This window comes from Aquarana catesbeiana, linkage group LG03, assembly GCF_042186555.1.
Source record: "Aquarana catesbeiana isolate 2022-GZ linkage group LG03, ASM4218655v1, whole genome shotgun sequence".
Taxonomy (NCBI): domain Eukaryota; kingdom Metazoa; phylum Chordata; class Amphibia; order Anura; family Ranidae; genus Aquarana; species Aquarana catesbeiana.
The window spans coordinates 9,421,424-9,439,062 of NC_133326.1; the positions used below are offsets into that span (position 1 = coordinate 9,421,424).

The following is a 17,639-nucleotide window of genomic DNA, read 5'->3' on the forward strand; positions in this document are numbered from 1 at the left end:
ACACAGCAAACATGTGGAAGAAGGTGATCTGGTCAGATGAGACCAAAATTTAACTTTTTGGCCTAAAAGCAAAACGCTATGTGTGGGGAAAACTAACACTGCACATCACCCTGAACAAACCATCCCCACCGTGAAACATGGTGGTGGCAGCATCATGTTGTGGAGATACTTTTCTTCAGCAGGGACAGGGAAGCTGGTCAGAGTTGATGGGAAGATGAATGGAGACAAATACAGGACAATCTTAGAAGAAAACCTGTTAGAGTCTGCAAAAGACTTGAGACTGGGGCGGAGGTTCACCTTCCAGCAGGACAACGACCCGAAACATCCAGCCAGAGCTACAATGGAATGGTTTAGATCAAAGCATATTCATGTGTTAGAATGGCCCAGTCACAGTCCAGACCTAAATCACATTGAGAATCTGTGGCAAGACTTGAAAATTGCTGTTCACAGACGCTCTCCATCCAATCTGACAGAGCTTGAGATATTTTACAAAGAAGAATGGACAAAAATGTCCCTCTCTAGATGTGCAAAGCTGGTAGAGACATCCCCAAAAAGACTTGCAGCTGTAATTGCAGCGAAAGGGGCTTCTACAAAGTATCAACTCAAGGGGGCGCCATACAAATGCCCCCCCACACTTTTCACATATTTATTTGTATCATTTATAATTTTCCTTCCACTTCACAATTATGTGTCACTTTGTGTGTATATATGATGTGTGTGTAATTTAAAAAATAAATACAATTTTATATATATATACAAACATACAGTATCTCACCCCTCACATTTTTGTAAATCTTTTGGAGATTTTCACTTAGGGGTGTACTGACTTTTGTTGCCAGCGGTTTAGACATTAATGTCTGTGTGTTGAGTTATTTTGAGGGGACAGCAAATTTACACTGTTATACAAGCTGTACACTCACTACTTTACATTGTAGACAAGTGTCATTTCTTCAGTGTTGTCACATGAAAAGATAGAAGAAAAGATTTACACAAATGTGAGGGGTGTACTGTGTGTGTGTATAGTTGTGCTCAAAAGTTTGCATACCCTGGCAGAAATTTTGTCATTAATATTGAAAAATATGACTGATCATGCCAAAAATTGTCTTTTATTTAAGGATAGCAATCATATGAAGCCATTTATTATCTCATCGTTTTTTGGATCCTTTTTAAATCTTAATGATTACAGAAATCACCCACATGGCCCTGATAAAAAGTTTACATCCCCTGGAATGTTTGGCCTTGGTACAGACACAGAAGGTGGCACACACAGGTTAAAATGGCAATTAAAGTTAATTTCCAACGTTTGTGGCTTTTTAAATCACAATTTAGTGTCTGTGTATAGTCAATGAGTTTGTTAGCTCTCACATGGATGCCCTAAGCAGGCTAGATGCTAAGCCATGAGGAGGTAGAAAAGAACAGTCAAAAGACCTGCGTAACAAGGTAATGAAACTTTACAAAGATGGAAAAGGATATAAAAAGATAACAAAAGCCTTGAATATGCCGGTCAGTACTGTTTAATCACTTCTTAAGAGGTGGAAAATTCGGGGCTTCTTTTGATACCAAGCAGGTAGACCAAGAAAGATTGCAGCCACAACTGGCGGAAGAATTGCCCAAGATACAAAGAAAAACCCCCACAGGTAACCTCAGGAGAAATACAGGCTGCTTCTCCACAAAAGACGGTGTGGTTGTTTTTAAGGAGCACAATTCAATGATACTTGGAAAAAAAAAAAGAGCTGCATGGTTGAGCTGCCAGTAAGAAGCCTTTACTGCGTCAATGCCACAATAAAGCCCAATGAGGCATGTCAAGGTGTTGTTGGGCATATTGTAACCGGGCTTTTTTGTGGAACTTGTACAGTAAAGGCTTCTTTCTGGCAACTTGACCATGCAGCTCTTTTTTGTTCAAGTATCATCGTATTGTGCTCCTTAAAAACAACCACACCGTCTTTATCCAGAGCAGCCTGTATTTCTCCTGAGGTTACCTGTCGGGTTTTTCTTTGTATCCCGAACAGTTCTTGTGGCTGAAATCTTTCTTGGTCTACCTGACCTTGGCTTGGTATCAAGAGAGCCCTGAATTTTCCATTTCTTATTCAGTGATTGAACAGTACTGTTAAAGGCTTTGCATATCTTCTTATATCCTTTTCCATCTTTGTAAAGTTTTCATTACCTTGTTACGCAGGTCTTTTGACTGTTCTTTTCTACCTCCTCATGGCTCAGTGTCTAGCCTGCTTAGTGCATCCATGTGAGAGCTAACAAACACTATTTATACACAGACACTACTTGTGATTTAAAAAGCCACAAATGTGGGAAATTGACCTTTAATTGCCATTTTATCCTGCGTGTGCCACCTTCTGTGTCTGTACCAAGGCCAACCATTCCAGGGTATGTAAACTTTTGATCAGGGTGATTTCTGATTTTTATGATTTAAAAAGGATCCAAAAAACGATGTGATAATAAATGGCGTCATGTGATCACTAGCCTTAATTAAAAGACAGTTTATTGGCAATATTTTCAATATTAATGCCAAAATTTCACAATTTCTTCCAGGGTATCCAAACTTTGAGCACAACTGTGTGTGTGTATGTATATATGTGTATATGTGTATATGTGTGTGTATATGTATGTGTGTGTGTATATGTGTTTAGTTTTTTACTGTGTGTATATGTATTTAGTTTATTTACTATTGATACATTTTTTATATATAATTATTTACTTTAAAAATATTTTTGATACTTTTAAATAAAAATGTATCAATAGTAAATAAACTAAACATAAATATTAAAAAATTCTACATTCATATATATATATATATATATATATATATATATATATATATTTTTTTTTTTTTTTTTTTTCCATTTATCTTGCTATCACATGGGGGCTGACAGGTTTTAGCATTAGATATTTACCATGCAATACATCAAACCACACCACACAAACCATTATATAATCTGCCTGTAAGGGTTCTAGAATTATTATTTTTTTTGTTACTTTAAAGGGTAACTCCACTTTTGTGTAGAAAAAATAGGAAATAATAAAAATGTTATTTAAAAAAAATGAATACAGCATGTATAATTGCTACATGTCAAGTCATATTGTAATTGTAATTCCTATTCAATCTGCAGTGGCTGTAATTTTCTGTCAAATACAATACGGCCACTAGGGGGTGCTGTTTACACAGATGATATACAGAACGATTTTCCCAGAAGTCTGCACTAAGATGCAAGTCAGATTTTGGGCATCCCCTGCAACAAAAATGTTATTTTTGGTGAGATACTCTCAACAGGAAATCACCTCTAAAGGAATGTAGACCCCTGCCACTTTCCTCGTTAGAGTCCTGCAAGTGCAGCAGCTGATTGATAACTCATATAGTAACTCCCATTCAGATTCACTCTGCACATGGACACAGAGAAACAAACAGCTATTTCGTCTGAATAACAAAAGGTATACTAGATGGAAATGAAATACTTCTTTTGATTGCCAGCTCCATCTAGTGGCCATAATGTGGTATTTTCCTGATTCAGTCTAGTTTTTGTGAATGAATAACATTCAACCTGGATGGAGCTGATGATTGTAGGAAGTAGGGACTTTACGATGTCTTTTTTTTTTTTCTTTTCTCAGTTACAAGACCCTGGTCACGGAGCATGAAGCTCTCATGCAGAAATACTTACATTTACTACAAATTGTGGAAACTGAGAAGAAGGTGGGAAAGCAGCTGCGCCAGCAAATTGAAGACGGAGAGGTGGAGGTGGAACGTCTTAAAGCTGAGGTGAGGAGCATTCTACAACAGAGCCACAGTGGCAGATCCAGCTCGTTATCTTTGTATATGGAATACCCTGACCCATAGAGATACACAGAGGGGTCTATGAAAATAAATAAATCGCTGTTTCAATGTCTCAGCATTCCCACATCTGTAGCAGATAACCCCTGTAATATGTTCAATATGTTTATGAGCATCAATGCCATCTAGTGACCATAATGGGGTATTTTTCTGATTTGAGGTATTTCAGGTAAATACCACATTAAGGCCACTAGATGGAGCTGATGATCATAGGAAATAGACTTATTAAGCAACAGACAGACAGAAATCGTGAGGGCTGGGCGAATGCTTGTAAAAGTCATCCAGCTATTTTTTTTTTACCCCCAGTAAATCTATATTCACTTACAGTGGTCTGTTTATAAAAATAATTTGGATAAATGTGGCTACTAGATGGCGCTAATGATCATAGGGAATTGATGTATTAAGCATCATGCAGTTAGAATCCATGAGGGCTGGTTGAATGCTTGTGACATTCATCCAGCGAATGTTTTATTAAATAGGTTCCTAAATGTGTAACAAGAACAAAAAAATTATTTTTTGACCCCCCCAGTGAATCTAAGTCTGTGTTCACTTACAAAGCTCTATTTATAAAATAAATAGACCCCTTAACCATAAATAGAATGCTTGTTACATTCATCCAACAAATATTTCTCTAAATAGACCCCTAAATATATAACATGATCAAATTATACTTTTTAAAAATTTACTTTAAAAATATTTTAAATACTTGTAATATTTATAAATATATATTCTAATAATGATATTATAATTATTATATAAAAATATAATGTAATAATGATATAATTATTATATAAAATAATTATTATATAAAATAATATAATTATATAATTATACTTATAAAATATTATTATAAGTATTATATTATTATTATATTAATAATTAATTCTAATAAAATATACTTTTTAAAACTTTCAGTGTAGTCTATTATTTTTGTTTCCTTTTTATTATTTTTGTTTGCTTTCTCATAATTTTCTTTCCCTATTTAAAGCTTAAGTGGACTTAAACTATAGAATTAACTTGGTGATCTCCCAGGCCTACAGTTTGAACCCATTAGGGGTAGGCTTGTCCAGGACATCAAGAACTGAATAATCCTATACCAACTTCCTTTACGTTATATTTATCACTACCATTGTTGAATATGGTATATGGGAACTTTATTTGTATTGTTACTTACTTTACATGAATAAAAATCTATTGGATAAAAAAAATATATATACTTTTTAACCCCCCCCCCCCAGTAAATCTAGGTTCACTTACAGGGGGTCTACCTATAAAAATTCATTGGATGAATGCCACAAGCATTCATTCTGACTGTATTTGTATTTCTGACTCCATCTAGTGGCCATTATGCAGTATATGCTCTGATTTGAGGTATTTCAGGAATAATACCACATTATGGCCACTAGATGGAGCTAATGATCACAGGAAATCAACGTATTAGGCAAATCACAGAATCTTTGAAGGTTGGGGCGAATACTTGTGACTTTTGTCCAGCAAATGTTTTCTATATCCACTTGCCGACCAGCAACTTACCCGTACGTCTCTGGACTTCGGGTGGTTATATCAGGAGGATGCCTGCGGCTGCAGGCATCGCCCCCAGTACTGTTTTTTTTTTTTTTAGAGCGGGCGGTCGGCTCTCATGTAATAGCAATCGGAGCGGCTAACTAACTGCTCGATTTGCTATTTTTTTTTTTTTTTTTTTATAATTGACAATTTTTATTTAGATTTTTTAAATACAAAAAGAAAAAAAGAAGAATAATAAACAATGAAAATGTTACAAAATTTCTAAGAGCAATCTGTCATATCATACACTCACTAATACTCTCAGGTGTCCTAATCGATTGCCATTACAAGCAGCGGGAGGGGACATTAATCGGCTCTCCACTACGGTAACCCAGAAGTGATGACCTGACATCCCTTCCGGTTTTCCCGGATGTCAAAGGCGCCATTTAAAAAAAAAAAAAATTGATGATCTCGGTGTTTTGAATGCTTTTAAGTGCAGAGGAAGGATTTGGGGTTCTTATAGACTCCAGATCCCTCCATAAAGAGGACCTGTCACTGCCTATTGCTGTCACAGGGGATGTTTACATTCCTTGTGACCGCAATAAAAGTGATCAAATTTTTTTTATTTTTTAAGCAACAGTGTAAAAAAAAATAAATAAAAATAACATCTTATTAATAATTAAAAAAAAAAAAAAGTTTAAAGTGCCCCCCGTCCCCCCATGCTCGCTCACAAAGGCGAACTCGCGCGTCGGTGCTGCACACAGAGCGTAACATCATCTTTTCTGTTTCAATTGTTTTTATTGAGTAAAGAACAAACAGTATAAAGCAGAGCAGCGGACAATCCTCGCTAAGCTAACCTCGTTCAGGTGCTTATCTAATAATTTTTTTAAACTATCGATGCCCCCCGCTGAGACCACCGCCTGTGGAAGGGAATTGCACATCCTTGCCGCTCTTACTGTAAAGAACCCTCTACGCAGTTTAAGCTTAAACTACTTTTCTGCTAATTTTAGTCAATGGCCGCGTGTCTTTTTAAATTCCCTTGTGCGGAAAAGTTTTCTCCCTATTGTGGGGTCACCAGTACGGTATTTGTATATTGAAATCATATCCTCTCTCAAGCGTCTCTTCTCCAGAGAGAATAAGTTCAGAGCTCACAACCTTTCCTCATAACTAAGATCCTCCAGACCCTTTATTAGCTTTGTTGCCCTTCTTTGTACTCGCTCCATTTCCAGTACATCCTTCCTGAGGACTGATGCCCAGAACTGGACAGCATACTCCAGGTGCGGCCGGACCAGAGTCTTGTAGAGCGGGAGAATTATCGTTTTATCTCTGGAGTTGATCCCGTTTTTAATGCCAATATTCTGTTTGTTTTGTTAGCAGCAGCTTGGCATTGCATGTCATTGCTGAGCCTATCATCTACTAGGACCCCCAGGTCCTTTTCCATGCTAGATTCCCCCAGAGGTTCTCCCCCCAGTGTATAGATTGCATTCAGATTTTTGCCACCCAAATGCAATTTTTTACATTTTTCTACATTGAACCTCATTTGCCATGTAGTCGCCCACCCCATTAATTTGTTCAGATCTTCTTGGAAGGTTTCCAGATCCTGCGGAGAAGTTATTGCCCTGCTTAGCTTAGTATCGTCCGCAAATACAGAGATTGAACTGTTTATCCCATCCTCCAGGTCGTTTATGAACAAATTAAATAGGATTGGTCCCAGCACAGAACCCTGGAGGACCCCACTACCCACCCCTGACCATTCCGAGTACTCCCCATTTATCACCACCCTCTGAACTCGCCCTTGTAGCCAGTTTTCAATCCATGTACTCACCCTATGGTCCATGCCAACGCACCTTATCTTGTACAGTAAACGTTTATGGGGAACTGTGTCAAATGCTTTTGCAAAATCCAGATACACCACGTCTACGGGCCTTCCTTTATCTAGATGGCAACTCACCTTCTCATGGAAGGTTAGTAGATTGGTTTGGCAAGAACGATTCTTCATGAATCCATGCTGATTACTGCTAATGATACCATTCTTATTACTAAAATCTTGTATATAGTCCCTTATCATCCCTTCCAATAGCTTGCATACTATTGATGTTAGGCTAACTGGTCTGTAATTCCCAGGGATGTATTTTGGTCCTTTTTTTAAAGGTTGGTGCTACATTGGCTTTTCTCCAATCAGCGGGTACCATTCCAGTCAGTAGACTGTCAGTAAAAATTAGGTCTGGCAATTACTTGACTGAGTTCCTTAAGGACCCTTGGGTGCAAGCCATCTGGTCCCGGTGATTTATTAATGTTAAGTTTCCCAAGTCTATTTCTAGTTCTATCCTCTGTTAGCAATGAGGGTGCTTCCTGTGATGTATCCTGAGGATAAACACTGCAGTTTTGGTTACTGTATCCTCCCGTTTCCCTCGTGAAGACTGAGGAGAAAAATAAATTCAAAATCTTCGCCATCTCTTCATCCTTAGTAACCAGATTCCCTTCATCATTCTTTATGGGGCCAATATGATCTGACCTCCCTTTCTTACTATTTATATACTTAACAATTTATTGGGGTTTTTTTTTTACTCTCCTCCACTATGTGTCTTTCGTGTTCTATCTTAGCCGCCCTGATTACACTCTTATAGGGCGTACACACGGTCGGACTTTGTTCGGACATTCCGACAACAAAATCCTAGGATTTTTTCCGACGGATGTTGGCTCAAACTTGTCTTGCATACACACGGTCACACAAAGTTGTCGGAAAATCCGATCGTTCTGAACGCGGTGACGTAAAACACCTATGTTGGGACTATAAACGGGGCAGTGGCCAATAGCTTTCATCTCTTTATTTATTCTGAGCATGCGTGGCACTTTGTCCGTCGGATTTGTGTACACACGATCGGAATTTCCGACAACGGATTTTGTTGTCGGAAAATTTTATCTCCTGCTCTCCAACTTTGTGTGTCGGAAAATCCGATGGAAAATGTCCGATGGAGCCCACACACGGTCGGAATTTCCGACAACACGCTCCGATCGGACATTTTCCATCGGAAAATCCGACCGTGTGTACGGGGCATTACATTTCTTATTACATTCTTTGTAAAGTTGGAATGCTGATGATGACCCCTCAGCCTTGTATTGTTTAAAGGCCTTCTCCTTTGCTTTTATATGCATTTTTACTTTGAAGTTAAGCCACTCAGGGCTTTTGTTCGCTCTTTTAAATTTACTTCCCGTTGGGATGCAATGGCCAATACCTTTTATTCAATACGCTCTTAAAGCACTCCCATTTTTCCTTTCCGTTCTTTGTTCCTAAGATTTGATCCCATTTACTATCTTCTAGCAAGGAGCGCAGTTTAGGGAAGTTGGCTCTATTGAAATTCAGTGTCTTTGTGTTACCCTTATGTTTCCTATTTGTGTGATTTAATGCTGAAACTAATTGACCTTTGATCGCTGTTTCCTAAGTTGCCCCGTATTTCCACATCTGAGATCAGGTCTGTATTGTTGGTAATCAGTAGGTCTAGTAACGCTTTATTTCTAGTTAGTGCATTTACCATCTGAGCCATGAAATTGTCCTGCAAGACATTTAGGAAATGGCGAGCCTTATGCCCCATACACATGATCAGAAATTCTGTCAGAAAAAACTTGGATGGTTTTTCCGACGGAATTCCGCTCAAGTTTGCCTTGCATACACACGGTCACACAAAAGTTCTCTGAACTTTCGACTGCCAAGAACGCGGCGACGTACAACATTACGGCGAGCTGAGAAAATGAAGTTCAATGCTCCCGGGCATGCGTCGAATTGTTTCCGGGCATGCGTGATTTTTTGCGCGTCCGAATTGCATACAGACGAACGCATTTTCGGATAGGAGCTTTTTCCGACCGAAAAATAAAAAAAGAACCTGCTCTCAATCTTTTGATGGGTGGAATTCTGCCAGCAAAAGTCCGATGGAGCGTACACACGGTCGGAATTACTGACCAAAAGCTCACATCCGACTTTTGCTGGCAGAATTTCTGATCGTGTGTATAGGGCATAAGCCAAATGCGCAGTTCCTTCCGCCCAGTCTAGGTCTGGATAATTAAAATCCCCCATTATGATAACACTTCCCATCCTTGCCACCATTATAAACTGGGATAAGAGGTCCACCTCCCCCTCCTTCCTCAGGTTAGGGGGCCTATAGCATACTCCTAGTATTACTTCCCCCTTAGCTTCATCCCTTTGGAGCTCTACCCATAAGGATTCAACCTCCTCCCTAGCCCCCTTAGTGATGTCATCTCTCACATTCACTTGTACATTATTCTTGATATATAGGCATACCCCTCCCCCTTTTTTACCCTCTCTATCCCTGCAATAAAGGGTATACCCTTGGTTGCCAGCCAATCATGAGAGCTGTTGAACCAGGTCTCTGAAATTCCCACAAATTCCAAATCCTCCTTGTACAACAGTATCTCTAGTTCACCCATCTTGTCCGCCAGGCTCCTGGTATTGGTGTATAAGCCTCGTAGTTTAGACCGGTCGTGTACCATTCTCCTTGGTTCTGAGGCTGCAATTAGGACTTAATTTTTTACTTACTTTGGGTTTAGGTGCTTTAGTCAACCTACTACTAATGCCCCCAATACTACTCTCTAAACTTTGTTCTGCACTGGCTATCTCTACGTCTTGACAACTCCCCCCCCCCCCCACCTAGTTTAAAAGCCCCTCTAACTTTTCAGCAATCTTCTCTCCCAGCCGATCTGCACCTTCCTCATTTAGGTGCCGTCCGTCCCTTCTAAAGAACCGGTGAAACCGCCTGAGAAGTCAATCCTTTTCTCCAGGAACCCAAACCCCTCCTTTCTACTCCGGCTCCTCAGCCACTTGTCGCTCTTTTTTTTGTTTATAGCGCAAAATATAATAACCGCAGAGGTGATCAAATACCACCAAAAGAAAGTTCTATTTGTGGGCAAAAAAAATCCATCGATTTTATTTGGGTACAGCGTCGCACGACCGCGCAATTGTCAGTTAAATTAACGCAGTGCCGCATCGCAAAAAATGCTCTGGTCAGGAGGGGGGGTGAAGGGGTTAAATCTTCCTGGACTGAAGGGGTTAATGAGGTATTTCAGGAAAAGAGGAGTTGACAGTCATTGGAAATAATAGAAAATGACATCTGTCATTGTTCAAAACAGTCTTTCCATGCCCAGCCAGTAGGAGGCGCACACACAATTCTGTACATGGAATAGGATGATAACATTCGACACAAGCATGGAAAATCTGAGAAGGATGCCAGAATTGTTCCCAGGTGAGGAAGTCGCCGGTGAGGGATTGCGGAGGGCTCATTGTTTGTACAGCTGCACTCAGTACATGTGCTGAACATTAACGTTGGAGGACACAGGAATGTATAGAATTGTTGGATATATAATATAACTCATTACAGTATGAATGTTGGCATGCTTAGAGGGTCCATGACAACCCCAGGGAACATTTAAAGCCAAAAGGGCAAAAAAAAAAAACCTGTTGATCCTGCCAGAAATCCAGCGCTATCCTGTGCTTGGTGCACGCTGGAGTCTTATGTCACTCAGTGTTATCAGGCCTGAGTGTGTGGACTACAGAACACCTCCCTACCTATGTTATTGACAATAAAACAGGAGCGTTTTGTAGTCCTAACACGACTCTGTCCTTGTATGATGATGGTTCTATTGACTGTTTGTCACCGTCCGGCAAAAAGTGTTTTACTGGCAAGTGAAGTGAAGTCTAAAATCGAATGCAGCCATCACATCTAATGACCAGTAATCTACAAAATACTACAATGTCCCATCATTGGTGTCAGTGGGAGGAATAGTGCCCCATCATTGGTGTCAGTGGGAAGAATAGTGTCCCATCATTGGTGTCAGTGGGAGGAATAGTGCCCCATCATTGGTGTCAGTGGGAGGAATAGTGCCCCATCATTGGTATCAGTGGGAGGAATAGTGTCCCATCATTGGTGTCAGTGGAAGGAATAGTGCCCCATCATTGGTATCCGTGGGAGGAATAGTGTCCCATCATTGGTATCAGTGGAAGGAAGAGTGTCCCATCATTGGTGTCAGTGGGAGGAATAGTGCCCCATCATTGGTGTCAGTGGGAGTAATAGTGTCCCATCATTGGTGTCAGTGGGGGAATAGTGCCCCATCATTGGTGTCAGTGGAAGGAATAGTGCCCCATCATTAGTGTCAGTGGAAGGAATAGTGCCCCATCATTGGTGTCAGTGGAAGGAATAGTGCCCCATCATTGGTGTCAGTGGGAGGAATAGTGCCCCATCATTGGTATCAGTGCAGTTTTTGTGTCAGGCGTCATATTGGGGAACGCTTTGTGTGGAGATAGATGGGACTCGGTGTCATTGGGACGTGATGTTGGTGACACAGCTGCTGACACTTTGATGTGGTAATGACACCTACTAATGGCTGATTATTCTCTGATTGGCTCATACATCATGCGCTGCAACAGAATTCCTCCTTCCTATAGACCTGGATAGAGCTTTTCCCATCTTTTTAATGAACCTGAAAAATAAGGAATGATATCCTGATACATTTTAACGTTATTATTGAGAGGTGGAAAGGGAATCGGTTTATTAAAGGAATGTATTATTGATCATTATTGCTCAGTGAATACCGGAATGAATTCTAACCAGATTTTGCTTGATATTGTGATTTCCTGTGATTGTTGGCTCCATCCAATGGCCATAGTGTGGCTATGATTAAGGCTACACGTAATAATGCGTAAACCCTTTATTATTTTCTACTACACCTGGATTAATAAACTCGTGCTTTCTGGGAGATCGATCTGCCAGCTTTCTTTTACCTACAGTATCTCACAAAAGTAAAGAAATGACACTTTGCTACAATGTAAAGTAGTGAGTGTACAGCTTGTATAACAGTGTAAATTTGCTGTCCCCTCAAAATAACTCAACACACAGCCATTAATGTCTAAACCGCTGGCAACAAAAGTCAGTACACCCCTAAGTGAAAATGTCCAAATTGGTTCCCTCCTCGGTGTCATGTAACTCATTAGTGTTACAAGGTCTCAGGTGTGAATTGGGAGCAGGTGTGTTAAATTTGGTGTTATCGCTCTCCCTCTCTCATACTGGTCACTGGAAGTTCAACATGGCACCTCATGGCAAAGAACTCTCTGAGGATCTGAAAAAAAAGAATTGTTGCTCTACATAAAGATGGCCTAGGCTATAAGAAGATTGCCAAGACCCTGAAACCGAGCTGCAGCACGGTGGCCAAGACCATACAGCGGTATAACAGGACAGGTTCCCCTCAGAACAGGCCTCGCCATGATCCACCAAAGAAGTTGAGGTCACGTGCTCAGCGTCATATCCAGAGGTTGTCTTTGGTAAATAGACGTATGAGTGCTGCCAGCATTGCTGCAGAGGTTGAAGGGGTGGGGGGTCAGCCTGTCAGTGCTCAGACCATACGCCGCACACTGCATCAAATTGGTCTGCATGGCTGTCATCCCAGAAGGAAGCCTCTTCTAAAGATGATGCACAAGAAAGCCCACAAACAGTTTGCTGAAGACAAGCAGACTAAGGAAATGGATTACTGGAACCATGTCCTGTGGTCTGATGAGACCAAGATAAACTTATTTGGTTCAGATGGTGACAAGCGTGTGTGGGGGCAACCAGGTGAGGAGGACAAAGACAAGTGTGTCTTGTCTACAGTCAAGCATGGTGGTGGGAGTGTCATGGTCTGGGGCTGCATGAGTGCTGCCGTCACTGGGGAGGTACAGATCATTGAGGGAACCATGAATGCCAACATGTACTGTGATATACTGAAGCAGAGCATGATCCCCTCCCTTCAGAGACTGGGCCGCAGGGCAGTATTCCAACATGATAACCACCCCAAACACACCTCCAAGATGACCACTGCCTTGCTAAAGAAGCTGAGGGTAAAGGTGATGGACTGGCCAAGCATGTCTCCAGACCTAAACCCTATTGATCATCTGTGGGACATCCTCAAACGGAAGGTGGAGGAGCGCAAGGTCTCTAACATCCACCAGCTCTGTGATGTCATCATGGAGGAGGGGAAGAGGACTTCAGTGGCAACCTGTGAAGCTCTGGTGAACTTCATGTCCAAGAGGGTTAAGGCAGTGCTGGAAAATAATGGTGGCCGCACAAAATATTGACACTTTGGGCCCAATTTGGAGATTTTCACTTAGGGGTGTACTGACTTTTGTTGCCAGCGGTTTAGACATTAATGGCTGTGTATTGAGTTATTTTGAGGGGACAGCAAATTTACACTGTTATACAAGCTGTACACTCACTACTTTACATTGTAGACAAGTGTCATTTCTTCAGTGTTGTCACATGAAAAGATAGATGAAAAGATTTACAGAGATGTGACTGAGGGGTGTACTTATTTCTGTGAGATATTGTATATGCTTTCTTGGGTGCTAGGAGGACACCACAAGCCAGTGCACCGACCGCTCACCACCACGGGAAATTTCAACAGGTGTTTTCTACTACAGGTGCATCTCAAAAAATTTGAATATTATCAAAAAGTTAATTTATTTCAGTAATTCCATTCAGAAAGTGGAACTCCTATATTTTATATTGATGTGTTACACACAGAGTGATATATTTCAAGCATTTCTTTCTTTAAGTATCTCAGAAAATTAGAATATTACATAAGGCCAATAAAAAAAAAAAATTAATAAATAAAGGATTTTTATTCAGAAATGTTGTCTTAGTGAGAAGTCTGTCCATGTACAGTATAGTATACACTCAATACTTGGTCGGGGTTCTTTTGCATGAATTACGGCATCAATGCGGCGTGGCATGAAGGAGATCAGCCTGTGGGACTGCTGAGGTGTTATGGAAGTCCAGGTTGCTTTGATAGTGGCCTTCAGCTCATCTGCATTGTTGGGTCTGGTGTCTCTCATATTCATCTTGATAATACCCCACAGATTCTCTATGGGGTTTAGGTCAGGCTAGTTAGCTGGTCAATCAAGCACAGTGATCCCATGATCATGTGACCAGGTATTGGTAGTTTTGGCAGTGTGGGAGGTGCCAAGTCCTGCTGGAAAATTAAATCGGCATCTCCATAGAGCTGGTCAGCAGAGGGAAGTATGAAGAGCTCTAGAATTTCCTGCTAGAGGGCTGCTCTGACTTTGGACTTCATAAAACACAGGAGGACCAACACCAGAAGATGACACGGCTCCCCAAATCATCACTGACTGTGGAAACTTCACATTGGACCTCATGAAACTTGGATTCTGTGCATCTCCACTCCTCCTCCAGACTCTGGGACCGCGATTTCCTATTGAAATGCAAAATTTACTTTCATCCGAAGAGAGGACTTTGAACCACTGAGCTGTAACAGCCCAGTCCTTTTTCTCCTTAGCCCAAGTAAGACACTTGTGATGTGGTCTCAGGTTCAGGAGTGGGGTGACACAAGGAATGTGACAGTTGTAGCCCATGTCCTGGATAGGTCGGTGTGTGTGGTGGCTCTTGAAGCACTAACACCAGCCGTAGTCCACTCCTTCTTCCTCAAATTCTTGAATGACCTTTGCCTCACAATCCTCACAAGGCTGCGGTTGTCCCTGTTGCTTGTGCACCTTTTTCTACCACGCTTTTTCCTTCCACTCCACTTTCCATTAATATGCTTGGATACAGCACTCTGTGAACAGCCAGCTTCTTTAGCAATGATCTTTTGTGACTTACCCTCCTGTCAGTGACTGTCTTCTGGACAACTGTCAAGTCAGCGGTCTTCCCCGTTATTGTGTAACCTACTGAACCAGACAGAGAGACCATTTACAGACTCGGGAAACCTTTACAGGTGCTTTGAGATAATTAGCTGATTAGAGTGTAACACCGCGAGTCTTCAATATTCAACTATTTCACAATATTCTCATTTTCTGAGATACTGAATTTTGGATTTTCACTCGCTGTAAGCCATAATCATCAACATTAACCATTTCCTGCCTGAGCTATAGCCAAAAGAAAAGTGCGGGCCTTAATTGCTGGGAGGGGGTCAATAGACATCCTCCCGTCCATTAGCTGCCTACGCGTCCCCCTGAGGCGTGCTCTGTGATCACCGGGTCAGTGAGGCTCTGCTCATCACAAATCGGAGTAAGGGGCCGATCTCGGCCTCTTGCCACGGGATCAGCCAATGACAGCTGATCACGTGATGTAAACAGAAGATCGCTAATCAGTGATCACCGGCTTCTGTCAAAGGGATATCGGTCCTGAACAGGGAGAGCCACCGCTGCCTCATTTGTGCACACCAGTGCCACATGCTACTGCATATTATTGCCACCAATCAGTGCCCACCAGTACTATCAATCAGTGCCGCCTATCAGGTTCTCCCATCAGTGCCACCTATCAATGCCCACCAGTGCCACCTATCAGTGTCGCCCTATTACTGCCCATCAGTGCCAACTATTAGAGCCCTTTCACACTGGGGCGGTTTGCAGGCGCTATTGCGCTAATAATAGCGCCTGCAAACCGACCCGAAAGTGCCGCTGCTTTCACACTGGAGCGATGCGCTGGCCGGACGGTAAAAAAAGTCCTGCCAGCAGCATCTTCGGAGTGGTGAAGGAGCGGAGTGTATACCGCTCCTTCACCGCTCCTGCCCATTGAAATCAATGGGACGGCGCGGCTATACCGCCAGCCTTTGCAGTGGTATTTAACCCTTTCTCGGCCGCTTACCGCCGACGCCGCCCCAGTGTGAAAGGGCTCTTAGTGTCCATCAATGCCCATCAGTGCAGCCTCGTCAGCGCAAATCAATGAAGGAGAAAAATTACCTGTTTGCTAAATTTTATAACGTACAATAAAACTTTTTTGTTTTTGTTTTTCCAAATTTTGTTTTTTTTTAACAAAAAAATTAAAACCCAGCAGTGATTAAACGCCACCAAAAGAAAGCTCTTTTTGTGTGAAAATAATGATAAAAATGTAATTTGGGTACAGTGTTATATGACCGCGCAAATGTCATTCTAAGTGTGACAGCGCTGAAAGCTGAAAATTGGCCTGGGCAGGAAGGGGGGTGAAAGTGCCCAGTAAGCAAGTGGTTAAAAGAAAGAAATGCTTGGAATATATCACTGTGTGTGTAATGAATCTATAGAATATGAGTTTAACTTTTTGAATTGAGTTATTTAAATAAATTTACTTTTTACAATGATATCTATTTTTTTGGAGATGCCCCCCCCCCCAGTGAATCTGTGCATTACATACAGGGGATTTATTTATAAGAAAAGTAATCACAATCCTCACAAATTCTCGCTGTATTTTGCCTAATGCCGTGACTTGTTATTTGACAATTAGTGCAATTCATTTTGTTCCAAATTCATTTTTTAACTAATTTCGACAAATTCGTTAATTCGGAATTATACGAATTAACGAAAACCCATTTAACAAATTTTTCCGAATATTTCTAAATTCGAATATTCCAAAATTTGAAAATCCGTAAATTTGAAATTCGAAAACCCGAAAATTTGAAAATCTGAAATAATGACTTAACTATTACTAACTATTAAATTATAGGTATTGGAATTTCCTTTCAAATTTGGCTGTTAGTGAACATAACAAATACGAATTTATCCAAAGTTACGAATTATCCGAAATAACGAATGCCACATCTAAACTAATGGATAGTAACAAATTAATAATAAATAATAATAATGAAAAGTTTTCATTATTACTATTTAATTTTATCAATTCCTTATGTTCCATTCATTTCGATACGGCATTCGTTATTTCGGATAATTCGTAACTAAACGAATGGAACATAAGGAATTCATAAAATTAAATAATAATATTAAAAACAAAACAAGGGGGGAAGGACATTGAAGGGACTTTAGCAGTGTCAAAATTTAAGAATGCGCAATTACCGTATTATAAATAAAATACAATTTTTATTAATATGACATAGTTAAAAATGAACATATTGTTACAAAACACTGGATAATTATAAGCAATTGGTGGTCAAGAATCATTACAGGTGAGTAGTAAGTCGCATAATTATTTATTATTAATTTGTTCCGTTCCATTTGTTTAGATGCGGCATTCGTTATTTCGGTCTAATTTGTAACTTCAGATAAATTCGTATTCGTTACGTTCACTAACAGCCAAATTTGATTGGAAATTCCAATACCTATAATTTAATAGTTATTATTAGTTAGTTTGTTCGTTATTCTTTCGAATTTTCGGATTTTCTTTCTTTCTTTCTTATTTTCTGATTTTCTAATTTACGAATTGCAATCATATTGAATGACCCAAAAAACAGCAAAAAAAAAAAAAATGAATGAAACGAAAACTAACAATTTTTTCGGCAGTGCACGTCTACTTTCTTAGGATTGTCGGCGCCATCT

The 17,639-nt window shown here is 40.4% G+C and overlaps 1 protein-coding gene across 2 annotated transcripts in view; it reads left to right on the forward strand.

Annotated features, from left to right (window-relative positions):
• RASGRF1 (Ras protein specific guanine nucleotide releasing factor 1) overlaps positions 1-17,639 on the forward strand; it is a 168,580-nt gene that overhangs the window by 39,584 nt on the left and 111,357 nt on the right. For both annotated transcript variants that reach the window (XM_073618247.1, XM_073618248.1), the window contains exon 3: positions 3,619-3,766. In XM_073618247.1, the coding sequence (XP_073474348.1) occupies positions 3,619-3,766 (148 nt within the window). The remainder of the gene's footprint in view (positions 1-3,618; positions 3,767-17,639) is intronic.